Source organism: Takifugu rubripes, chromosome 19 (assembly GCF_901000725.2).
Source record: "Takifugu rubripes chromosome 19, fTakRub1.2, whole genome shotgun sequence".
In the NCBI taxonomy this organism is placed as follows: Eukaryota; Metazoa; Chordata; class Actinopteri; order Tetraodontiformes; family Tetraodontidae; genus Takifugu; species Takifugu rubripes.
Genome location: NC_042303.1, coordinates 18,663,541 through 18,690,315, shown reverse-complemented (window position 1 = coordinate 18,690,315; position 26,775 = coordinate 18,663,541). Strand labels below are relative to the sequence as shown.

The 26,775-nt window shown below is 48.0% G+C and overlaps 1 protein-coding gene across 1 annotated transcript; it reads left to right on the top strand.

The window, feature by feature from the left end:
* Positions 1–19,440: 19,440 nt before the first annotated feature.
* Positions 19,441–24,569, top strand: LOC105418484 (butyrophilin-like protein 1). The gene is made up of 7 exons (XM_029827504.1): positions 19,441–19,598; positions 19,927–20,238; positions 20,875–20,907; positions 21,295–21,570; positions 22,369–22,386; positions 23,076–23,174; positions 23,364–24,569. The coding sequence occupies exons 1-7, from the start codon at positions 19,544–19,546 to the stop codon at positions 23,513–23,515; spliced, it is 945 nt and encodes a 314-aa protein (XP_029683364.1). The 5' UTR covers positions 19,441–19,543; the 3' UTR covers positions 23,516–24,569.
* Positions 24,570–26,775: the final 2,206 nt, after the last annotated feature.

Here is a 26,775-nt window from a genome sequence, read left to right as displayed (position 1 = left end):
ATCTGAGATTTCCCTTGTGGTGGGTGAGTTTCTCCACCCAACACACAGGAAGGTGTTTCCACAGGTGACACTGGCGCCAGCGTGTCAGCGGCTGAACGCTGGTGGTAAAAGCGGTGAAAGAGCTGAGGATGGGCCACATTTATGGACTAGAACAGACTATCAGTGCCCGAGACTGGTTAGGATCCTTTAGTGAAGCAATAATTCATCTGGGTTAAACTGTAGTTAAGCCACGCCCCTTCCGACAGGTAGGTTCAAATACCTGCGAGCGAAGATAATATAAATACGACAAAAGGAAATTAAATAGAGTCAAAGAGGATTTAATGTTCCGAGTTGCATCTAATCCGACGGGAGCAGAAGACAAATGCAACAGTCTGCACACACAAAGCAACATTTACTTATTTACACTGGAGATTGGAACAAACATCAGGCTACAAACATGTGGAGATGAGCAGAAGCTGAAATATAGAATTAAATCACAACACAACGCTTCTATGAAACAGTCTGATCTGTGAAACAGATGTCACAGTGTTGTTTCGTTACGACTTTAAATGTGTCTAAATGACAATATTAATGCTCTTTTTTTCTAAATGTCACCTGTGTGTAAAGTTGCTAATTTCAGACACAATTTCTAACATTCTGTCCTTTGTGTTTTTGCCTTTCAGAGTGCATCTTAAAAGTTCGACCACCGGGAGAAGGTGAGTGCAGGAATCCTGGAAAAAGGTCGGATTAAATGAAGTTTTCCTGTTTTTACACAGACAAACAGATGAGATTGTTTGATGCGTTTGTTAATGTGATAAAAGGGGAATTAAATGTGATATTTTGAACATTTCAACCATTTTAATTGCAAATTCATTTTAATGTTTTCTATTTTAATCAATGCAAGAGTTTAAGGTTTTTACTTTTATTCAGGTGTGAATTAATGTTTAACAGGATTTTAAATAATCAGTTTTAAAAAAAACCTGAAATTTGGAGTTTTCTCCTACATTTAAACAATTAAAAGCCCTTAATTCCCCTCAAAGATCATCTTTCCATTTTGATTTCTTTAATGACCCATTTGTGACTGTGGATGCTCACAGGTGCCTCTCCAGAACCGCTGATCCGGACAGTTGAAGGAGGACCAGACCGGGCGCTGCTGCTGTGTGAGGTTAAAGGAGCTCGTCCCAGACCTGCCGTCCAGTGGCAGGACAGCTCTGGATGTGTCCTTCCTGCTCAGGAGACAGAGTCTGAAGAGAGAGACGGACGCTTCCACGTCACTGTCAGAGCCAACGCGAGCAGGAGCGGCGACTACAGCTGTGTGGTCACACAGGAGGAGTTTTGTCACCAGATTAGCTCAACTACCTTCGTTTACATTGGTGAGTTATGGATTTACACTACAGCTACTAATAATTAATATTTGTATTTATTTGAATCCTTTAAACTGTTTACAAACGGCAGTAAAATTCCATCAGACTGCACAGGAAGCTGCAGCGCAGCAGACAGGATGTGACATCATAGCGTGATGACACACCTGTGAGTCCCAGCCAGGTGATGCAGCTGCTCTGCTGGTACCGGTCAGACGTGACTGGACTCACCTGACCGGTGCAGCTCTGCCAGGATCCTCCACACGTTCTGGTTCCATGAAGTCTCTCAGAAGTGTCTCTGGACCCGATGGTCCTCGGATCAGCACCCACGACGAGCCTGGAGGGAGATTAGAGCTTTCTAACGATGACGCGGTCAGACGAGCACCAGCGTGACAACGGCTGCTGTGTTCCTCCTCTGATCCTCATGTTTAGCACTGATTGTGCTTATTAACGACAGATTAGTCAGATTATAAATTGGCCTGTTAATGAGTGACATCAAAGCTTGTGTGACATCATCTCAAATGATCCAGTTTTCACCAAAATCCAGAGAATTCAGCAGAATCCAACATTGTTCAGAGTCTCTGCTGTGGTGGCCAGCAGGGGGCGCTGCAGAGAACATGAGGGGGAATTTAATTTAATTTAATTACAGGACAGGTCAGATGGGATTTTGGTAAAAGTGATTAAACTCGGTTAATTTCTTCATGATCGTGGTCGTTGTTGGGAAATGTTTTATATTAACGGGTCAGAGGGCGGAAACGTTGAGTTCTGATGAGCCTGAATCACTAACGGTCATTTTATTCTGGTCCACACACACACACACACACAAAATATTATTTTTATGTGGGGAAACTCCTCAGAAAACAGAATTATGATATTTAATTGTGGGATTATTAAAGATTAATGAACACATTCAAACTAAAACTTAATTTTGAGCAACAAACAAAAGATGAAAAGACGTCAAACAGATTAAAGTGTCGTCCAGTGAGTGATGCTGATAGACTGTTGCTATGGCAACAGGCCGTCATGATGCTGTTGCTGACAGGTTGTTTTAATGACTGATGATGATGATGAAGAAACAACAGTGGTGTTTATGGTGGCGCTGACCTGGTGTCTCCATGGTGATGAAGGTCTCCTGATGCAGCAGCTCAGGTGCTCACAGGAGCTTTAAAGGTGCCTTTAACTCCTCCCGTCAGGTGAGTTTCAGCCAATCAGCTGAGGCCTCCAGGTGATGACGTCATCACTTTAACAGCCCATCAGACCTGCAGCAACTGATTAAACCAGGAATTAATCAGGAAACTCAGCCTGGTTTTAAACTCTGAAATGGTTAAAATTCACATTTTCAGAGGAAATGAAGAGAAGATGAAAACAGAGAGAAAGAAACGGAGACGACTCGTCCTCTTTAACTCCTCCCTCTCTTTCAGGGTCGTCCACGGGCGTGCGTGATGGAGTTATTGGTGTAGTTGGATTTATTGTCGGTCTGCTTGTTGCCATCGCAGCCGTCATTCTTTACTTCAAGTTTAAGGCCGTTAAAGGTAATTATTAATGAAATAGTGTAAATGTTTAATGGTGTAATGATCAGAGCACCGACGTGATGTTTGATGGTTGAGGCTGGAAGCTGCTGGAATCATTTTCTCCTGTCTTTAGGTGAACGGGCAGCAGCTTCTAACCAGTGCAACGCCAGCACACATGCTCTAGAGGAGCGGTTGAGTCGTCTGGAGAACCAGGAATCTGGGTCTGATTGACGGGTCCGATTGTCCACCACAGGTTCTGTTGGTTACAGATGTATTTGAACGCTCCGCAGCAGCCGGAGCTGATGTTGTTGTAATCATTCCTGAAAACATTCCCATTTCATATTCCCAGCTCTCAGCCACTGATGGGCTGCACCCACCTGGGCCAGAAGTCCTTTGTAAAATGAGTCCAACTTCACCTCATGTCTGACTTCAAACATTCTGGAATTTTACAGGAGTGTAAACTGGAGATTTTGGTCATGTGACAGGAAACGGGAAGCTTTTATTTACGGATCTGACGCAGGAATAAACAGCTAATTTGTAGTTTAAACGGCTTCAGCTGGGGCTCAGGGCACTGTTACCTATTGTTTGTCTGTTGCTACTTTATTTCATGGTTAAAACTTGAATGATTTGTTATCGTAATTTGAGGGAAACGTGGGTCCGTTCATGATCGGCTCCGTTTTACTGCCCCTGCTGTCGGTGTTCAGAATTGTTCGGTTCAAACTGTTCATATAGCAATGCTGTGAGCGCTTATTATCACTCCTGACCAGAACCCTGACCTGCTTTAACTGATGTTCTATCACATCAGGATAGCAGGGGACAACCTGACCATCCTGTGACACTCCATCCCCCATTTTCTTCTATGTTCCTTTTGTGTATATCATGCTTTGTTTTATCATGTGATGCTTATGCTGTTACGCTCGAGAGGACTGGCGGTCAAGTGTGGCGGAACCCCAAAGAAGGCAGACAGACACGGGAATTAAAAAAGTAAACTCTGAAGGTTTAATGAAGCAAAAAAAACCAGGAGGGAAGAAACAAAATGAGAGAGGCCGAGACAAACTATAGGTGCGTGATGCGGCAGACGAACCAAGTTCGAGATCCAGGGGCGAGAGTCTGTGGGGGAGTCCAAGTGTCCAGAGGATAGGAGAAATCCGTCCGAGGAAGGGGAAGAGGTCAGAGGAAGAGGGGCTAGGAAGGTTGCAGAGGAGTCTCTGGAAGACGCAGGGAGTCGCTGGGGAGCCTGGAGAGATGCTGGGTCCACGGGACGTGTTGCCAAAAACATCAGTAAGATCAAGCACTGGCCTGAGTGCATAGGGGCCTTTTATGGGTGCAGAGTCGTTTGGGCGGATTGGGTGCAGCTGCAGGAGAGGGCCCAGGTGGTGGTGGTTGAGCTGATTGCCCAGGAGGAGGTGGGGCCAGAGTAGGAGTCACAACAGTACCCCCCCCCTTACGGGAGGCACCGGACAACCGCCCAGGAGCATCCGGGTGCTCCCGGTAGAAGTCTTCGAGGAGGGAGGGGTCAGCGAGATAGGATGGGGGCACCCAGCTCCGGTCTTCGGGGCCGTAACCCACCCAATCCACCAGGTACTGGAAGCCCCTTCCCCGTCGGCGGACCGCCAGCAGCTTGTTAACGCTCCACACCGGCTCTCCGTCCGACAGGACCTGTGGGGGAGGTGGAGTCGGAGCAGGAGGGGACAGGGGGCTGGTGGAGAAGGGTTTAATGAGCGAGACGTGGAAGACCGGGTGGACCTTGAGGGCGGCAGGGAGATCCAAACGGACTGCAGAGGGGTTGACGATGCTGCAGATGGTGTATGGACCAATGTAGCGGGGGTTCAGCTTTCTGGAGGAAGTCTGCGAGGTCTGGAGGGGCAGGTCCCGGGCCAACAGCCAGACCTTCTGGCCAGGCCGGTAAGCAGGGGCCGGCCTCCTTCGCCGGTTGGCCGAACGCCGGGACTGCTCAGTGGCCCGCAAGATGGCTTTGCGGGCAGTCTTCCAGATGCGCCTACATCGGCAGAGATGGGCCCTGGTAGACGGCACTGCGATCTCCAGCTCCTGCTGGGGGAACAGAGGGGGTTGGTAGCCCAGGAAACATTGAAAGGGGGACATACCAGTAGCAGAGCTCTCCATGGCGTTGAGGGAGTATTCCACCCACGGCAGGAACTTGGACCAGGAGGCAGGATTGCTGGTGGTCACGCAGCGCAGGGCCGCCTCCAAAGCCTGGTTGGCCCGTTCGGCTTGTCCGTTGGACTGGGGGTGGTACCCAGAGGACAGGCTGACCGTGGCCCCAATCCCCTTGCAGAAGGCCTGCCACACCCTAGAAGTGAATTGGGGGCCACGGTCAGAGACCACGTCAAGGGGGATCCCATGGAGACGTACCACGTGGGAGACCAGGAGTTCAGCTGTTTCTGCAGCAGAAGGGAGTTTGGGGAGGGCGACAAAGTGGACCCCCTTGGAGAAGCGGTCCACAATGGTCAGGATGGTGTCGTTCCCCTGCGAGACGGGGAGGCCCGTCACAAAATCCAGGGCTACGTGAGACCAGGGTCGACTGGGGACGGGAAGGGGGTGCAGAAGGCCTGCTGGCGAGCGATGGGAGGCCTTGCTGCGGGCACAGACCGTGCAGGCGCCCACAAACTCCCGAACATCCTCTTGGAGGTTGGGCCACCAGAAGCGCCGCTGCACAAACTCCGCCGTCCGACGCACGCCCGGATGGCAGGCGAAACAACTGGAGTGGCCCCACTCTAGCACCTGCGGCCGGACGGAGGAAGGCACGAACATTCGGCCCTGAGGCCCGTTCCCAGGATCTGGCTCGTCTCTCTGGGCTTGCTCGACGGCCGTCTCGATCGGCCAGGAGATGACCCCTATGACCCGGGCCGGGGGAACGATGGTGTCAGGGTCCCTGGGGGCGCCGGGGAATTCCTCCGGAAACTGGCGGGAGAGGGCATCAGCCCGGATATTCTTGGAACCAGGACGGAAAGTGAGGGTGAAATCAAACCGACTGAAGAAGAGAGCCCAGCGGCCCTGTCTGGGATTGAGTCTCTTGGCCGTTCTCACATAGGTCAAGTTCTTATGGTCCGACCACACAAGGAACGGGTGCTTTGCTCCCTCCAGCCAGTGTCTCCACTCCACCAAGGCTCCATAGACCGCCAGAAGTTCCCTGTTGCCCACATCGTAATTTCGTTCAGCCGGATCAAAACGGCGGGAAAAGTAGGCACATGGGTGAATCTTCTGGTCTGCCTCGGACCGCTGGGAGAGGACTGCCCCGATGCCCGCGTCCGAAGCATCGACCTCGACGATGAACTGCCGAGCGGGGTCTGGATGGGCGAGCACCGGAGCCGTCGTGAACCTGTCCTTGAGGGCCGAGAAGGCGGTCTCAGCCTCCGGTGTCCAGGCGAAAGGGCGCGAGGTGGAGGTGAGAGCGGAGAGAGGGGCAGCCACTTGACTGAACCCTTTGATGAACCGCCGGATGAACCCGGCGAACCCAAGGAACCGGCGAAGCTGAGTGCGGTCGGTGGGGCGTGGCCACTCCACCACAGCCTGGATCTTGGCCGGATCTGCGCGCACCCGCCCCTCCTCCACGATGTAGCCGAGGTACCCCACTGAGGTGGAGTGGAAGACGCACTTCTCGGCTTTGATGAATAGTCGGTTCTCCAAAAGCCGTTGTAGGACCAGGCGAACATGCTGGTGGTGCTCCTCCATGGTGCGGGAGAAGATCAAGATGTCGTCCAAGTAGACCACCACAAAGACGTTGATCATGTCCCGGAGCACATCGTTGACCAACTCCTGGAAGACGGCGGGGGCGTTGGAGAGGCCGAAGGGCATGACCAGGTATTCGAAGTGCCCGAGGTGTGTGTTGAAGGCGGTCTTCCATTCGTCCCCTTTCCTGATCCGCACCAAGTGGTAAGCGTTGCGGAGGTCTAACTTAGTGAACACCCGGGCATGAGTGAGAGGCTCGAACGTGGAACTCATAAGGGGAAGAGGGTACTTGTTCTTAACGGTGATGTTGTTAAGTTTGCGGAAGTCGATGCAGGGCCTCAGGCCGCCATCCTTCTTGGCTACAAAGAAGAAACCTGCAGCTAAGGGGGATGACGATGGTCTTATGATCCCAGAGGCAAGGGATTCAGTGATGTAGTTGCGCATCACCTCCTTCTCTGGGATGGAGAGATTGTAAAGTCGACCTGTGGGGTAGGGAGCCCCGGGGAGGAGGTCGATGGGGCAATCATAGGGCCGGTGAGGGGGAAGGGACAGAGCATTGTCCTTACTGAACACTGGGGCTAAATCATTGTAGATAGGGGGAACACCAGTGAGATCCGGGGGAGTGAGCGCGGGCCTGGGATTACTGGATGGAGAGGGGGCGGAGCGAAGGCAGTTGGCGTGACAGGCCACGCTCCACCCCAGGATCCGACCCGAAGTCCATGAGATGTGGGGGTCGTGCCTTTCCAACCACGGTCTTCCTAACACGAGTGGAGCGGTGGGGGCGTGCAAAACCAGGAAAGGTGTACTCTCTATGTGATTACCCGAGAGTGTTAGGGTGAGTGGGATGGTGCGATGCGTGATGTTACCCAGAGAGCGGCCATCGATCGCCTGGGGGGACAGGGAGCGATCGAGAGGAACCAGGGGAATGCCAGCTTGACGCGCGAGAGAAAAGTCCATCAGGGACTCATCAGCCCCAGAGTCAATGAGAACACTCACCGGAATAGACTCCTTATCCCAGGAGAGGGTTGCGGGGAAGAGGCGGTTGTGTTGCTCGGTGAGTTGGGGAATCACAGCTCGGCTCACCAGTACTCCCCCTACTGGTGAGCAGGCCCTTTTGGTCGGACGGGGCAGGCTTGGATGAAGTGGCCGTTGTTTCCGCAGTACAGGCACAACTGGTCTCGGAGTCTTTGCTCCCGCTCCTGCCGTGAGAGACGGGACCGGCCGATCTGCATGGGTTCCTCTCCGACTCTGGGGGAGGAGTGAGCTGGGGATTGCAAGGATGTGAGGAGGCGGGGCGGCAGTGCTGGTAAGGGAGAAGTCAGGGACAGAGGAAGTGCGGTGGGAGAGTTGGCGGGTAGAACCGCCCGCACGTTGGGCGCGCTCCTGGCGGCGCTCCCGTAGTCGTTCATCCATCTGGAGCGAGAGGGTGATCAGCTCGTTGAGTGACGAGGGGCGGTCTCTCACAATCAGGTCCTTGATTGCCTCACTCAGGCCCCGTCGATAGACGCTACGGAGCGCGGTCTCGCCCCAGCGGCTCTCTGCAGCCAGGATGCGGAACTCAAGGGTGTACTCCGCAACTGACCGTGACCCCTGCTGGAGAGCGAGCAGACGACTCGCGGCGTCTTCACCGTAGGTGGGGTGCTCGAACACAGCCTTGAACTCCCGTCGAAAGGCGCTGTAGTCTGAGGAGAGGCGGGGGTCCAGGTCGACGGCAGCTATGGCCCAGCTCAATGCCTTGTCGGCCAGGAGGGAGGTTATAAATCCAACCTTGGCCTCGTCGGAAACAAATCTGGAGGGGATGGCGATGGCGGGCGGAAGAGCAGCTCACATTGGTGGAGGAACCCCTTGCCCAGGTCGAAATCCCCGCCGAACACACGGGGGCTGGCAAGGTTGGGCTCGGCTCGGGGAGAAAGCGGGAGAGATGGTTCTGATGGAGCAGACCCACCGGGGTCGCTGCCTAGCTTCTGAATAATGGAAGCCAAAACGGTTGCCATGGCGGACATCTGGTTGGAGAGGGCGGACAGGGTACTGGAGGTGGTCTGGGAGGAGCTCTGGAGCTCGGAAATCTCCCCTGGATTGTGGGGAAGGCCTTGGTTAGCTCCGACTGAAGGGAGGAGAGCTGGGCAGAGTGGGCCTCCACTCTTCTTTCGAGGGGGGAGGGTAACGGGGGGTCCTAGGGTCGCCCGGCTGCCCCGGGGTTCCACCTTGACTCATCTTGGCTTGATCTTTCTGTTACGCTCGAGAGGACTGGCGGTCAAGTGTGGCGGAACCCCAAAGAAGGCAGGACAGACACGGGAATTAAAAAAGTAAACTCTGAAGGTTTAATGAAGCAAAAAAACCAGGAGGGAAGAAACAAAATGAGAGAGGCCGAGACAAACTATAGGTGCGTGATGCGGCAGACGAACCAAGTTCGAGATCCAGGGGCGAGAGTCTGTGGGGGAGTCCAAGTGTCCAGAGGATAGGAGAAATCCGTCCGAGGAAGAGGAAGAGGTCAGAGGAAGAGGGGCTAGGAAGGTTGCAGAGGAGTCTCTGGAAGACGCAGGGAGACGCAGGGAGTCGCTGGGGAGCCTGGAGAGATGCTGGGTCCACGGGACGTGTTGCCAAAAACATCAGTAAGATCAAGCACTGGCCTGAGTGCATAGGGGCCTTTTATGGGTGCAGAGTCGTTTGGGCGGATTGGGTGCAGCTGCAGGAGAGGGCCCAGGTGGTGGTGGTTGAGCTGATTGCCCAGGAGGAGGTGGGGCCAGAGTAGGAGTCACAACATATGCTTTATCATGTGATGCTTACGCATACGTTTACTGTACCCTTGTTTGTGTGCTAGTATAAAATAAATTCTGTTCAAGGCTCACACGCTGTAGCTACACTGCAGACGTGTGGTTGCCCTCGCAGCAAGTAAACTGAAGCTTCCGTCTCGTTCCTCTGAAGGCAACAGCGCGGGAGGAAAACTGATCCCTTTCTTTCTCCAACATAAAATTTCGTCCCCATCTCTTTTGAGATCACGAACCCGAGGGTGCGATCCTGAAGACATCATCCAACGCCAGCAACGACGCAGAAGACTCGTGAGGACGATAAGAGAAGACCTGAGGACGTGAATTCGTTCCAGGCCGGCGGTTAGAACTGTTCCAGCGTGGATGGGACCGACGGACGCGTCTCCTCGCAACAAATGCTGCCTTGTTGCCTCAGAGGGTGAGACCTGGTTAGACTTAGCCTAATTAAGTAGGTTAACTAGCCGTAATAAGTTAAGAAAATAGGAAATTGTGTTGTGTGTGAATGGAGGACTAAGCCATTGAAAGAGTTGATAGGAGAACTCTGCTAGTCCTGTGTTTTTATTCTTTGCTCGAAGAAAACGAAAGTATGGTGATCAGAATAAAGGACGGGTTCCGCCCCTGAAAATGGCACCGCTGTGGAGTAGCGCCCGTAGAAGGGCCTGTCGGTGTCCTTCCTCCGATTTGTGTACCAGAGAGTTTTTGAGGACCAGTAGTGAGAAGTTAAAATGCCTGTTTATGGAGGGTTGTGTGACGGGGTCAGGAACAATAAGTCAAGAAAGGTGGAGAAGAAAGTTTAATTTTTCAGAAAAACTCTGCACTGCAGGACATACTGGAGTTACAGGCACATCTGAAACTCGAGTTGTTTAAGTATAGAACAAAAAGAAGAAGAAGAGCATGGACAAGCGCAAGGCACAGAGTATAAATTGTCTGAGAAATGGTTGGAACAAAGTACCCTCAAAGACAAGAAGAGGAAGAAAAGGCTCAGAACAGAAAGGAGAAAACAGCAGCAGCAGCCCGATACGCCCAGAAGATGAGATCCGCTGCTAAAAGGCGCCCCCCTGCTCCGGAGCCACAGCCCCCAGAGGCAGCGGCAGAGGAGGAAGAGAATGCACCACTTCCGGAAGCAGATGGAGCTTATCGCACCTCCCCATGCACAAGATCCCCCACAAATAACAGAAGAAATGCAGCAAAAGAAAGGAGCTAAACCCAAACCACAGCCGGCCTCCACTCTTCAAATCTACCGCTCCTACCCACCTCCATCTTCCTGTCTCATTTGAAAAAGAAGACAAGAGTTGCGAGAAAAGCAAAACCAAGATAATGTTTATCCCTTCATTAGCCTGGAGCAACATAAAAAAAACTCTTCACCCGACTTCTCCGTCGCAGATGTTTGCCCATGGTAGAAGTAGCACACCCAAATGCAGGAGCGTAATGCGCAGACTCCTCGTACTATGTTAGTGTACAGTACCATGGACGAAAGAAGAGGGACCCGGAAAGCTCTGCCCGACATTCCCTCCCATAGAGGAGGGACCTGAGGAGTTCATAAGAGCCCTAGAAGGGACCAGATGAAGTTTTCATCTGATGGCCATGAAATGCTTCAATGTTTTATGAATCTATTCAGCAACAAGTGCCGCACCGTACAGCAGGAAACTTCACTGGAGCCAACGCCCACAATGAGGTTTTGGAGCTGACACCAACCCCTGGAACAAGCCTTACGACCACTGTACCAGAGAATCAGAGAATTTTGCCCGACGAACAGACTATGGCAAATTGTCCCAGACGCATTATACAAGATGATGAAAGGCCCATCAGAGCACCTTGACCGCCTGAAACCATTTTTTAGACAGACTTCAGGAATCCCTTGCAATGATGATGAAGCCGGACCCTACCGGCAACAGCTGAAGCGGGGCCTTTGTAGGTGGTTCTCACCTTCCCCAATCAAAAAATATGCAGACAACATTGGATCCAATTACAAGAAGTTCCTTCTGGCTGTGGTCTACCTCACCCACAAGATGTGGGACTAGTCAAAGGACTAGCCCCCTACCGAGTTAAACTGAAATCTGACCAGAGTACCAATAGTGCGTCAGTACCTGTTAGAAAAGAAACAGAGAAAGGAATTCAGCCAGTGAGGTAAGACATGTGAAATCAGGAATATTGATTGAAGCCCCAGGCGCAGTATTGCAACACACCCATTTTTCCTGGAGAAAGGCACACACAGGAAAGTGGAGACATGGTCCAAGATTTAAGGCCATTGAATGACCTTGTGGGAACATGCAGTACCCTCACTCATTTTCTACCGCTTGTTCCTCCACTGAGGGTCGCGGGGGGGCTGGAGCCTATCCCAGCTCAATGGGCGGAGGCAGGGTACACCCTGGATTGGTCGCCAGTCAATCGCAGGGCTAACACATACAGACACACAACCATTCACTTCTCACACTCACACCTACGGGCAATTTAGAGTTTCCAATTAGCCTAATCCCCAATCATGCATGTCTTGGACTGTGGGAGGAAGCCGGAGTACCCGGAGAGAACCCACGCAGGCACAGGGAGAACATGCAAACTCCACACAGAAAGTCCCCAATCAGTCCCAACCGGGGATCGAACCCGGGGCCTTCTTGCTGTGAGGCAACAGTGCTAACCACCACACCACCGTGCCGCACATGCAGTACCAGATGTTCCAAATCCACACAATTTGTTAAACTCACTCACACCAGATAAGAAATGTTTGGGGATCGAGACGGGCCGTTGGCATTTTACACCAAAAGACTGGACCCAGTAGCAGGAGGATTCCCGCTCTGCTTACAGGCCTGTGCTGCTGCAGCAGAAGCTGTGAAAAGCTGAACTAGTGCTGAGCCACTCACACTGAAAGTCCCACGTTCGGTTTCACTGATACTGTTCCAGACCTCACTCCCCTTTTTGACACATGCGAGACACTGGCCTCACTGTTGTTGTCACAACCGAACATCACGTTGCAGAAATGTGGACCTTTGAACCCTGGAACTCTGGTCCCTTCTCCAGAAGATGGAGAACCACACTTTTGCAAAACAGCAATTGAAACAAAACCAAGGTCTGACATTTCTCAGAGCCCATTACAGCACTCAACAGTAGCGTTTGTTGATGGCTCCGCCTCAAAAGACGAGAAAGGGCGGAACCGAGTAGGCTATGCTGTAACCACGTCAGATGCAGTGTTAGAAGCTAAAGCACTTCCATCTTCCTGCTCAGCACAAGTGGCAGAACTGTCTGCAGTTCTGAGAGCATGCCAGAGGTATGAAGGACAGGAACTAACTATTTACAGACAGTCAGTATGTTTTTGGAGCAATACACCATTTTGCAAAGATATGGCAAAACAGAGGGTTCCAGAGGTCACAAGGTCAAACCCTTACACATGTAGCACTTCTGCAGCGACTGCTGGATGCAGCCCAGCTTCCTTCTGCACTAGCAGTTTGCAAATGTCGTGCACACCAAAAAGAGGAAACAACTTTGCGGACCAAACCGCAAAGAGGGCTGCAAAAGGACCTAAATAAGTGTGAAGCGCAGAGGTGTTTCTAGTAGACTTAGACATTTTGAACGACTCACAAGGTTCAGTGTCACACGCAGAACTGAAACAGTGGATAAATAGAGGAGCTCAGAAAAGTGATGGCCTCTAGAAAATTGACGGCAAACCGATCCTTCCAAAAAGCCTGTACAAAACAGCAGCATTAGTGAGCCATGGGCTGACCCATGTCTCAAGAGGAGGGATGGTACATAGAGTCAACCAACACTTCTACACCATCAAGTGTTCAGATGTTGCTCAAAACTATTGCAGATCATGCATAATCTGTTGCAAACACAATGCACAAGGAAACATGAGACCAATGAGAGGCAAGTTTCCTGCACCACAACATCCATTCCAGGAAATAAAGATGGATTTTTATTGAACTATCATTATCACAAGGATGCAAGTATTGCCTAGTGATAATAGATACATTTTCCAAATGGGTAGAAATCTATCCTGCAAAACGCAATGATGCAATCACAGTGGCGAAAAGCCTTTGCAAACATTACATTCCTACCTATGGCATACCACAGACCGTAAGATCAGACAATGGAAGCCATTTTGTGAATGAAGTGATGAACCTTTGCTCCACAACGCTGGGGTTCAAGCTGAAAAATCACTGTGCATACCACCCCCAGAGTGCAGGACTAGTAGAAAGGACAAATGGAACCATAAAGAACAGACTGAAGAAAAAAACCATGGAAGAAACAGGGAGAGCATGGCCAGACTGTCTATCTCTGGTAAAGCTCTGGATGAGGATTACCCCTACACAATCGGGGCTAACACCGTTCGAGATGCAGTGCATGGCCGACCTTTCCCTCTTCAATAATATAAATATCAAAAGCAAACCATGAGACCACCCTAGCAGAGTGGATGAGAAAACTGCTAAATAGCAAAGAAGCTCAAATGTCTAGTAGTCTGCCGATAACCTCTGCTTCTGTCCCACAGACGAACCTCAAGCCTAGTGACTGGGTCCTGATCAAGGTCCTGCAAAGGAAGAACTGGAGCTCTCCGTGCTGGGAGGGGCCCTACCAGGTTCTCCTGACCACTCCTACTGCAGTAAAGATCGCTGAGAGACCATCTTGGATCCACAAAAGTCACTCCAAGGCCATCGAACCCCTGCCAGACCCGTCTCAACCAGGTGAAGAAATCAGCAGAACCACTCTCAATTTTTAGCATGGGTCTGGTTCAGGTGGTCCTGGGAGCAATCCTGCTGCTTCTGGGAGCAGCCCCATTCACAGAGCTCTCACCAACCAGCGAGGGACGAGGAGAGGAGGGGACCCCACCGACAGCCCAACGAGAAAAACGCAACACCGGAGGAGTCACAGATCGTACTCAGTGCAGCAATGGCACAGCTCACTCCTTTATTCTACGGATATGTGTAGCTTCAAACAACAAGACCACAGTTCTTTTCCCATGGACAGGACTGCAGAGGGGGGGAGAGAACGCAGTACAATACGGGAACAATTATCCTTGATACTTGACCAATGATCAGCTGGACACCAGCTGGGGAACACTGACAGCGGACCCACCAGGACAAGACTGGTCCTCCTACTCAACGTCTAAGGCCGCCAGACACCAACGACCACTATTCTCAGTAAAGGGGACATCTGTGGGCCTTATAGTTGAAGTTGACTTAAGCCAGAATAAAACCCTAAATCCCAGCGGTCTAGTAGGAGGGTGCTGGGGTTTCTTGGCCTGGGCATGGTCCGCTGGGCAAGATCCTCGCTTCTATTTCCAGTTATGTCAACTGCCAAGCGTTAACGGCAGAGCAAGCAAAGCTCAGATGTCCAGAGCTATAATTTTGGAAGAAAACACATCAACAGATGATTTGTTCCAAGTTCTTACTGTAATTTCTGCTGATGTGAACAACTGGCAGAACAAGCAGCAAATGCATCTAAAACGGACTGTGTAGTGTGTTTAGCCCCCAGACCAATTCTCAGAACTACACCAAGCATGGTGCCTCCAAATTGTATTATTGAGCTAATGATGAAAATTAACCCTAATGATGCCTGCAGCAACTGGGATCAGTTTTTTTCCCACTAACTACTGCAGAGAAAAGAAAACCAATCTTTTCTAACAAGGTTGCCATTGGTAACTTCTCTTGCATAACCCTTACAGGTGACGGGGACAGAATAGGCCAGTTAGAGGAATCCTGGTGTGCGACCACAATGGATTTGGACGTCACAACACATCATGTCGTGTTGCGCAACAACATCTGGTGGTGGTGCGGGGATGAAAGGCTGTTTGATGCCCTACCTAAGAGACGCACAGGCTTATGCGCCTTAGCCACTTTACTAATGCCTGTTTCTGTATTCCCCATGTCTACCTCTGAGCTGGCAATGCAGTTCAGTCCAACTGCAGCCAGCCATCTGCACAGAAGCAAGAGATTCACATGGCAATCTGAGAACGATCCCACCTACATAGATGCTATTGGTATTCCAAAAGGTGTCCCTGATGAGTATAAATTAACTAATCAGGTAGCAGCAGGGTTTGAAAATGTCCCATTGATTTCAGCACTATTTCCAGTAACCCCAAACAAGAATGTGGATAGGATCAACTATATCCACTACAATGTGCAACGATCAGGTAACTGGACACAAAGTGGGTTTGAAGCTGTTCATAGCCAGCTCTCTGCTACCTCCCTGTTAGCATTTCAGAATAGGATCGCGGTTGACATGCTGTTGGCTGAGAAGGGAAGAGTGTGCGCTCTGTTTGGAGAACATTGCTGCACATTCATTCCTAACAACACCGCCTCAGATGGAAGCCTCACCCAAGCCATAGAGGGCCTCCGGATCCTGAACGGAAAGATGAAAGATCACTCTGGAGTTGACGCCTCTATATGGGATAATTGGATGAATGTTTTTGGACAATACAAGATGTTGGTAACATCAGTGTTAACCTCCTTAGCAATTTTGTCTGCAATATTGACACTGTGTGGTTGTTGTTGTATCCCCTGCATACGTTCTCTTGTTAAGCGTTTAATAACCACAGCTATCTCACCAGTAACCACACAATTGGCCCAGCTATCCTCTACTCGACAAGGCTGGTGATGAGAAAGAAGAGGAAGATGCTGAATACCACTGGCCAGATCTTTTCCCATACCCAATTGAATGTGATTCTGATGGCTGAAGACTAGATTGAATGTGATTTTAATTGTTAAAATCTGAAGATTGATTCCAATCTGCTAATGTTTTCCAACAGTAAAGAACCGGTTCTCGACACGAGTAGTGAAATTCTGATGCTTTATGAAGTAGTGTGCAGAAAATGCTTTTCAAAATGTAAACTATGGATGTTTCTGCTCAGTTCCTGATAAAGAGGAGGGAATGTTCGGTTCAAACTGTTCATATAGCAATGCTGTGAGCGCTTATTATCACTCCTGACCAGAACCCTGACCTGCTTTAGCTGATGTTCTATCACCTCAGGATAGCAGGGGACAACCTGACCATCCTGTGACACTCCATCCCCCATTTTCTTATATGTTCCTTTTGTATATATCATGCTTTGTTTTATCATGTGATGCTTATGCTTTATCATGTGATGCTTATGCATACGTTTACTGTACCCTTACATGTTAGTGTGCTAGTATAAAATAAACTGTTCAAGGCTCACACGCTGTAGCTACACTGCAGACGTGTGGTTGCCCTCGCAGCAAGTAAACTGAAGCTTCCGTCTCGTTCCTCTGAAGGCAACAGCGCGGGAGGAAAACTGATCCCTTTCTCCCTAACAAGAATTACTGGGGAAATGCAGCTAATATGAAAATGATCTATTTTAGTTTTTACTTTATTTAGTCAGTGGCTGTACTTTTTGCTTTTTAAAATACATTTTTACTGTTTACTTTTTACCATAAAAGTCTACACTGGTTAATTTTATTATGTCTATTCAACAGTCAACTGGACTGTTTTTGTTCTCTTTTGAATATGTCACCTTCTATCCAGAAGGCTTCTTCAGAAATTCTTTTGAAATAGAGAATTCTGTTGTTTACTTATTTTTTGAATCTTCTTAATTTGAATATTTATTTTTCAGTTTGTTTAAGAAGACGAATTAATTACAGTTTGAAAGAAACTGAAGCCTTAAATACCAAGATTGTGCACCTGTCACAGCTGCGGGTCGCTTCTCCCCGCCCCCCTCTAATGAGCCCCCTTCTCAATCCCGGAGGCCCACCTGCTCCCTGCCGGATCGTTATTCCTGTTCAGGTGACTTTCCAGCCTGTTCCTGTTTGCCTGCCTGCCCGGTTCTGACCTTGCCTGTTCCTGACTATTCTGTTCTGCCTGCTCCCCGGTGAATCCTGTCTGTTGTCTGTTTCTGACAATAAAGCGGTGTTCAGCCGAACTCTGCTGTCGCATTTGGGTTCTCGTCTGGTCCGTGACAGAACCAAAAAGTGTCTAAAAGTGTCCCCCGCTGCTGCGCTGCGGTTGGTTCCACAACACGCAGCACGTTCAGTTTCAAACTTTGAAGATGAGTTCAGACGTTTGTGTTGGAAGTGTTTGTGTACCTTTACGAAATCTGCAGAACTCGATCCAGTCGGTCAGAGACCGAGTCAAAGGTAAAGATCACTTCAGACGGATCTAGAAATGGCAGCTAGCTAACGCTCCTCAACGAGCTACTGGCCTGATGTGTCGCTCAAGTGGAGATAAAATCGTGACCGTCGCCAATTAAACAACACTCAAACCTTCATTTAAACCGTTTTAATATATCACATATCTCAGACAGTACAGAGAGGGTTCAGTGATCCTCTTAGTTGGTGCCCAAATGGGAGTGGCGAAAGATGCAATTCGAGGAAATGGAGGCGCACGCACACGCGCACGCACACACACACACACACGATGCCAGAATTTTCCTCCTCCTGGACTCTTGATCTGCTCCTCTTTCAACACTTCACTTCTTTCATTTGTTAATCACAATATTTAAATGTCAGCCAACACTGATTAGAACACGTTCTTGATGACTTCCCCGCGTTGCCATGACAACCATAAATGAGGCAATTCTAAGACCAGAGACCATAATTGTTTTCCTATTTTATGTAATTAAACTTGTATTAAACTCTAAACTTTTGGCTTCCTGTAATTAAATTTACCATTTCTAAATATAATTGATCATCTAATACATTTTAAAATAATGTTGTGGCGGACACACAGGGGTGTATCTCACACCCAGGTGATGCATGGGGTGACGGACATGGTGAACTGTGAACTTCCCTCATTAGAGTTGTGATTCGAGCCAACGTTCCTCTTCTGGTGCCAAGTAGCCTGTGCAGTTTATCCTCAATTGCTTTCTCAGTTAACTTGACTGTTTTACTCCCTCAGTTCTTAGTTTCTCAGTTTTTAGCTTTTACACCTTTTTTCCCATTTACTGTTTCAGTCCTTCAGTTTTTAGCTCCAGTGTCTCCTCATGGTGTTTCCTCATGGTGTCTCCTCATGGTGTCTCCTCATGGTGTTTCCTCATGGTGTCTCCTCATGGTGTTTCCTCATGGTGTTTCCTCATGGTGTCTCCTCATGGTGTTTCCTCATGGTGTTTCCTCATGGGGGCCTGCCAGGCTGGGAGATGTTTCCGGTCTACCGCTGGGGGTGCTGTCCCGTGGACAGCTCTGGCCTGGGGGGTTAGGGGGCTCTGTGCCTTGGTGTGGAGCCTCCGGTCTGTCCGGGTCGGGCTGGTCTTTGTGGCGGTACCACCTGTGGTCACGGACCCTGACCTCCCTCGGCCTGGTGGGCCTCCAAAGGTGGCGTCTCCTTCGCCTCAGGTCTCGGTGCCCAGCCATGTCTCAGCTTGTTTGTGTGTGTGGGTGTGTGTGTTTAAGTGTGTGTATGTGTGTGTGTCCTTTTTCTTGATTCTCTTGTTTGTCTTTGTTGTTTTGATCCTCTGTGAGGCACTTTGTGCTACCCAGTGTATGAAAAGTGCCATATAAATAAAGATTGAACTGAATTGAATTGAATTGTAGATGTATAGATGAGTAGATTTATAGATGAGTAGAAGTAGATATATAAATGTATAGATGTGTAGATGAGTGTCGCAGGTCAAATGTTCTGGACCAGGTTCTTCTCCAGCCCGATTGTTTCTGTTCCTGCAGATGATTCCATCCTAACTGGACCCCGCAGGAGGATCCACCTGTTATCTGACCCCTGAGGCTAAACTGGGACCAGTCATTACTAATTCGGACAGGTGAGCAGCTCAATCCTGGCTTCGCTGATCTGTCCTGTTATAGATGTTTTATTACACGTGGGACCGGCGCAGAAACGCTGACATGATCTTTACTAGAATTTTCAGTTTACTGTAATCTGATCTGAACCAGGTCCAAATGTGTGACATCATCAGGGTGTGGAGGAAGTTCAGGAGCCTGAAGAACTGTGGAGGTGAGGAGAAGGTTCCTCCCCATGATGAGTTCCTCTGTCTGCTCAGGAGGAACTGACAGAGTTTTAATGTCCCATCACAGAATTGTGAAGAAACGACGCAACCAGAGAGGAGGAGGTTGAAGAAGTGGTGAATCTGCAACAATAAAACCGAGATTAGTTTGATTGAAGCCTCATTTTCTTTGATGATGGTGAATTTCATCACTTCCGCTTTGAATATCGGGAACCGGAGACTTCGGACTCGCTTCTATTGCGGCGGAGAGCGGAAATGCTCCGGACCAATCAGGTGTGAGAGGAGGCACGAGGCCCCTTAAAGCGCCGCCGTCGGTGGCGGTGACCTCACTCGTCCAACACCATGCGCGAGCTGTGGGTCTCGTGCCTCCTCTTCTGCTTCGCTGTGACGTCGGCAGGTGAGAAACCCACCGTGGAGGCGGCTTTGATAGATTATTGATGATTGATTATATATCTGATGCGAGGTGTTGGAGGTTCCGCGTGCAGGAGGCGGCTGCTCACGCGCCTCAGCATCTCCCGCCTCGCACGGATCAATATAGTGATTAGAGTTTGTAGCGTTCGGATCAAAGCTGTTCCCGAGCTCGAGGCTGGTGAGGACTTTAGATGCTGCAGCAGCCCCCCCATCCCCCCCCCCAGAGCCCGTCATAGTCTCAGTGACCCCGGAGCAGCAGCAGCTCCGGCTCAGGTGTGAAGGTGTGAGAGTGACGTTGCTGTTTGATCCTCCAGAGCCGACGCGCATCAGGATGGTGGTGAAGGAAGACAGCGAGGTCGTGTTGAACTGCTCCGCTTCCGGCAGCGTCAGGGACCAAGTGTTCAACTGGAAGAAAGACGACGACGTGGAAGTCTTCCTCTACAGCTGGGGCAGCACCTATGGGAGCGGCCAGTTCGCTGGACGAGTCGCTCATTTTCCAGAAGCTCTGGATTTGGGAAACGCGTCGATCAGGATCAAAAAGGCCGAAGTGCGCGACAGCGGGATTTACACCTGCAGATTTCCACGTTCTTCTCCAGTCCTACGATCTGAGATTTCCCTTCGGGTGGGTGAGTTTCTCCACCCAACACACAGGAAGGTGTTTCCACAGGTGACACTGGCGCCAGCGTGACGTCAGCGGCTGAACGCTGGTGGTAAAAGCGTGAAAGAGCTGAGGATGGGCCACATTTATGGACTAGAACAGACATTATATCAGTGCCCGAGACTGGTTAGGATCCTTTAGTGAAGCAATAATTCATCTGTGGTTAAACTGTAGTTAAGCCACGCCCCTTCCGGACAGGTAGGTTCAAATAGATAATATAAATACGACAAAAGGAAATTAAATAGAGTCAAAGAGGATTTAATGTTCCGAAGTTGCATCTAATCCGACGGGAGCAGAAGACAAATGCAACAGTCTGCACACACAAAGCAACATTTACATATTTACACTGGAGATTGGAACAAACATCAGGCTACAAACATGTGGAGATGAGCAGAAGCTGAAATATAGAATTAAATCACAACACAGCGCTTCTATAAAACAGTCTGATCTGTGAAACAGATGTCACAATGTTGTTTTGTTACGACTTTAAATGTGTCTAAATGACAATGTTAATGCTCTTTTTTTCTAAATGTCACCTGTGTGTAAAGTTGCTAATTTCAGACACAATTTCTAACATTCTGTCCTTTGTGTTTTTGCCTTTCAGACTGCATCTTAAAAGTTCGACCACTGGGAGAAGGTGAGTGCAGGAATCCTGGAAAAAGGTCGGATTAAATGAAGTTTTCCTGTTTTTACACAGACAAACAGATGAGATTGTTTGTTTGATGCGTTTGTTAATGTGATAAAAGGGGAATTAAATGTGATATTTTGAACATTTCAACCATTTTAATTGCAAATTCATTTTTATGTTTTCTATTTTAATCAATGCAAGAGTTTAAGGTTTTTACTTTTATTCAGGTGTGAATTAATGTTGAACAGGATTTTAAATAATCAGTTTTTAAAAAAACCTGAAATTTGGAGTTTTCTCCTACATTTAAACAATTAAAAGCCCTTAATTTCCCCTCAAAGATCATCTTTCCATTTTGATTTTCTTTAATGACCCATTTGTGACTGTGGATGCTCACAGGTGCCTCTTCAGAACCGCTGATCCGGATGGTTGATGGAGGACCAGACCGGGCGCTGCTGCAGTGTGAGGTTAAAGGAGCTCATCCCAGACCTGCCGTCCAGTGGCAGGACAGCTCTGGACGTGTCCTTCCTGCTCAGGAGACAGAGTCTGAAGAGAGAGACGGACGCTTCTACGTCACTGTCAGAGCCAACGTGAGCAGGAGCGACAACTACAGCTGTGTGGTCACACAGGAGGAGTTTTGTCACCAGATTAACTCAACTACCTTCGTTGACCTTGGTGAGTTATGGATTTACACTACAGCTACTAATAATTAATATTTGTAATTATTTTAATACTTTAAACTGTTTACAAACGGCAGTAAAATTCCATCAGACTGCACAGGAAGCTGCAGCGCAGCAGACAGGATGTGACATCATAGCGTGATGACACACCTGTGAGTCCCAGTCAGGTGATGCAGCTGCTCTGCTGGTACCGGTCAGACGTGACTGGACTCACCTGACCGGTGCAGCTCTGCCAGGATCCTCCACACGTTCTGGTTCCATGAAGTCTCTCAGAAGTGTCTCTGGACCCGATGGTCCTCGGATCAGCACCCACCACGAGCCTGGAGGGAGATTAGAGCTTTCTAACGATGACGCGGTCAGACGAGCACCAGCGTGACAACGGCTGCTGTGTTCCTCCTCTGATCCTCATGTTTAACACTGATTGTGCTTATTAACGACAGATTAGTCAGATTATAAATTGGCCTGTTAATGAGTGACATCAAAGCTTGTGTGACATCATCTCAAATGATCCAGTTTTCACCAAAATCCAGAGAATTCAGCAGAATCCAACATTGTTCAGAGTCTCTGCTGCAGTGGCCAGCAGGGGGCGCTGCAGAGAACATGAGGGGGAATTTAATTTAATTTAATTACAGGACAGGTCAGATGGGATTTTGGTAAAAGTGATTAAACTCGGTTAATTTCTTCATGATCGTGGTCGTTGTTGGGAAATGTTTTATATTAACGGGTCAGAGGGCGGAAACGTTGAGTTCTGATGAGCCTGAATCACTAACGGTCATTTTATTCTGGTCCACAGGTCTACCTCCAGACACTGGTGAGTTTGTACAGTCTCACACTCACACACACACACACACACACACACACACACACACACACTCTCACACACACACACAGAAAACATTTATTTTTATGTGGGGAAACTCCTCAGAAAACAGAATTATAATATTTAATTGTGGGATTATTAAAGATTAATCAACACACATTCAAACTAAAACTTACTTTTGAGCAACAAGCAAAAGATGAAAAGACATCAGACAGATTAAAGTGTCGTCCAGTGAGTGATGCTGATAGACTGTTGCTATGGCAACAGGCCGTCATGATGCTGTTGCTGACAGGTTGTTTTAATGACTGATGATGATGATGATGATGATGAAGAAACAACAGTGGTGTTTATGGTGGCGCTGACCTGGTGTCTCCATGGTGATGAAGGTCTCCTGATGCAGCAGCTCAGGTGCTCACAGGAGCTTTAAAGGTGCCTTTAACTCCTCCCGTCAGGTGAGTTTCAGCCAATCAGCTGAGGCCTCCAGGTGATGACGTCATCACTTTAACAGCCCATCAGACCTGCAGCAACTGATTAAACCAGGAATTAATCAGGAAACTCAGCCTGGTTTTAAACTCTGAAATGGTTAAAATTCACGTTTTCAGAGGAAATGAAGAGAAGATGAAAACGGAGAGAAAGAAACGGAGACGACTCGTCCTCTTTAACTCCTCCCTCTCTTTCAGGGTTGTCCACGGGCGTGCTCGTTAGAGTTATTGTTAGTGTAGTTGGAGTTATTGTCTATGGAGTTGTCATCTTTCTCCTAAAGCGTCGCCGTCACAAAGGTAATAATTACACCTACGTGATGGTTGATGGTTGAGGCTGGAAGCTGCTTGAATCATTTTGTTGCTCTTCGCCACCACAGAGAAGCCGACGGTGTCGTTAATTTGCCTTTTGTGTTTCTTCAGCAGCATCAGAACCAAACAGGGGAGGTGCTGGTTCTAATGAAGTGCTGTGATCTCTCCTGTCTTTAGGTGAACGGGCAGAAGCTTCTGACCAGTTCACCGCTGACGCCTGCACACCTGCTCCAGAGGAGCGGTCGGGTTGTCTGGAGAACCAGGCACCTGGGTCTGATGGACGGGTCCGATTGTCCACCACAGGTTCTGTTGGTTACAGATGTATTTGAACGCTCCGCAGCAGCCGGAGCTGATGTTGCTGTAATCATTCCTGAAAACATTCCCATTTCATATTCCCAGCTCTCAGCCACTGATGGGCTGCACCCACCTGGGCCAGAGCTCCTTTTGAAAATGAGTCCAACTTCACCTCATGTCTGACTTCTTCAAACATTCTGGAATTTTACAGGAGTGTAAACGGGAGATTTTGGTCATGTGACAGGAAACAGGAAGCTTTTATTTATGGATCTGACGCAGGAATAAACAGCTAATTTGTACTTTAAACGGCTTCAGCTGGGACTCATGGCACTGTTACCTATTGTTTGTCTGTTGCTACTTTATTTTCATGGTTAAAAGTTGAATGATTTGTTAATAATCGTAATTTGAGGGAAACGTGGGTCCGTTCATGATCGGCTCCGTTTTACTGCCCCCTGCTGTCGGTGTTCAGAATTACTGGAAATGCAGCTTATGTGAAAATGATCCATTATACTTTTTGCTTCATTTTGTCAGAGGCTGTACTTTTTTAAAATACATTTTTACTGGGTTTTTTTTTTTTATTATAAAAGTCTACACTGGTTAACTTTATTTCTATTCAAGGTAGTTTTCCGTGTCGACTGGACTGTTTTTGTTCTCTTTTGAAGATGTTTCACCTTCTATCCAGAAAATTCTGTTATTTTTTTAATCTCCTTAATTTGAATAATTATTGTTCAGTTTGTTTAAGAAGACGAATTAATTACAGTTTGAAAGAAACTGAAGCCTTAAATCCCAAGATTGTGAACCAAAGTGATGGAGCAGGTTGAAAGGTAAAAACTTATGGAAGTCAGTTAAATACATTTAATCAGGTGTAATAAATAATTTTGAAAGGCTAAATCAAGGAACTGATCCATGATAAAGGTTTAAAATCATATATGGAAAATTCTGGTCATAATTTATCAATTGAGTAGCTAAAAGGAAATTTTAGTTTGGAAAATATAGGATATATTCTGCTCTCTGCCACCTTTCATTCAAATGCTGTTTTCATGAAAATATACCTGCTTTTTCTTTATGTAATAAAATCTATTCATTAAATGAAATGTCTTATTTGTCAGGTCAAGAGAGAGTGGAAGGTTTTTACACTGTTATTACACTTCAGATTCATTCTGTTCACATATGAAGATACAACAATCACAAACATGGAGCCATAAAGGGAGATGTGCCAGACTGAGGGAGACCAGAACCAGAACCAGAACCTGCTGGTCCAGAGTCCCTTATAAAATAATAGAATCAGTTTGTGTTGGTTCCTTCACTCTGAACACCTCGTTCAACATCCCGACATTATATTTATGAGTTCATATCTACGTTTTAATCTATTTTCCAACCTTTAAAATGGTCAGAAACACAAAAGCATCACATTTGTCCGACAGCACATTAAAGTTTCAAGATTCCAAAACTATGAAGCTCCTGGTGCGGCTGCATGAGGGGGTCGGGCCGGAAGTAGCTGTGGGTCCGTCTTCTAAAAGTGTCCCCCGCTGCTGCGCTGCGGTTGGTTCCACAACACGCAGCACGTTCAGTTTCAAACTTTGAAGATGATTTCAGACGTTTGTGTTGGAAGTGTTTGTGTACCTTTACGAAATCTGCAGAACTCGATCCAGTCGGTCAGAGACCGAGTCAAAGGTAAAGATCACTTCAGACGGATCTAGAAACGGCAGCTAGCTAACGCTCCTCAACGAGCTACTGGCCTGATGTGTCGCTCAAGTGAAGATAAAATCGTGACCGTCGCCAATAAAACAACACTCAAACCTTCATTTAAACCGTTTTAATATATCACATCATATGAAAGATGCCATCGAGGAAATGGAGGTACACACACACACCCACCCTCCCACAGACACACACCCACACACCCTCCCATGATGACAGAATTTTCCTCCTCCTGGACTCTTGATCTGCTCCTCTTTCAACACTTGTTTCATTTGTTAATCACAATATTTAAATATCAGCCAACACTGATGAGAACACGTTCTTGATGACTTCCCCACGTTGCCATGACAACCATAAATGAGGCAATTCTAAGACCAGAGACCATAATTGTTTTCCTATTTTATGTAATTAAACTTGTATTGAACTCTAAACTTTTGTCTTCCTGTAATTAATTTTGCCATTTCAAAATATAATTGATCATCTAATACATTTTAAAATAATGTAATATTTTATAAATTAATAAATTTGTGGAAGTTTGAGGGAAACAAACAGGAGATAAAATGGAAAACACAGATTACACCATAAATCTGGTTATTATAAAGGGAAAATGAAAGAAAATCAACATTGTCAGAGGAGAATTCACCACATTTGTTCTCCCGTCGTGTTCGTGACGAGAACAAAACAGATAAAACTGATATTTAGACTTTTACAGCAGCTTCAGGACGAGATGAGAGATTGATAAAGACCCGGAATGTTTTAGAGCCCTTATTAGGCTGATCTTTGGTGTCTGACGGACTTTATCCCAACTATAAACCGATAAACGCTTTAAATCCACGTCCGCGCTGACAACAGCGCCCCCTGCTGGCCGGAGCCTCCGCTGCACCACAGAGGTGAAAGGTGCAGAAACACGATGTGTTTAGATGTATAGATGAGTAGATGTATAGATGAGTAGATGTATAGATGAGTAGATGTATAGATTTGTAGGAGTGTAGATGTATAGATTAGTAGATGTATAGATGTGTAGGAGTGTAGATGTATAGATTAGTAGATATATAGATGTGTAGGAGTGTAGATGTATAGATTAGTAGATGTATAGATGTGTAGGAGTGTAGATGTATAGATGAGTAGATGTATAGATGTGTAGGAGTGTCCTGCACTCCATCCACCTCCTGACTAAAGCACATGCACGCCACCACTCTGCCCCTCACTCACTCACATCTACGCCCCCCCCCCCACGCTGCACCATACATGCCTCTCCATCACTACTCCCATGTCTGCCATCAGCATCACAGCTCATTCACTCCATTGACACCATCATTTCATACGGACAGAATCCCAGGACTGTTTCCAGACGCAACAGTGCTTTTATCGTTCCCATGAAAAGACAGGATGAGCGCACGTTCAGCACGGACATAAAGATGCCGTGCTGAACGTGCGCTCTCTTTTAAACACATCTGTTATAGTCAATGACTTAATTTTAGACAGAAACCTCGATGGTATTCTCCTTACTGAGACATGGCTCTGATGCACCTGCTGTTCTCACAGAGGGGGGGGGGGGCAGGAAAGGAGGTGGAACCGCTTCAATAACAAGGAA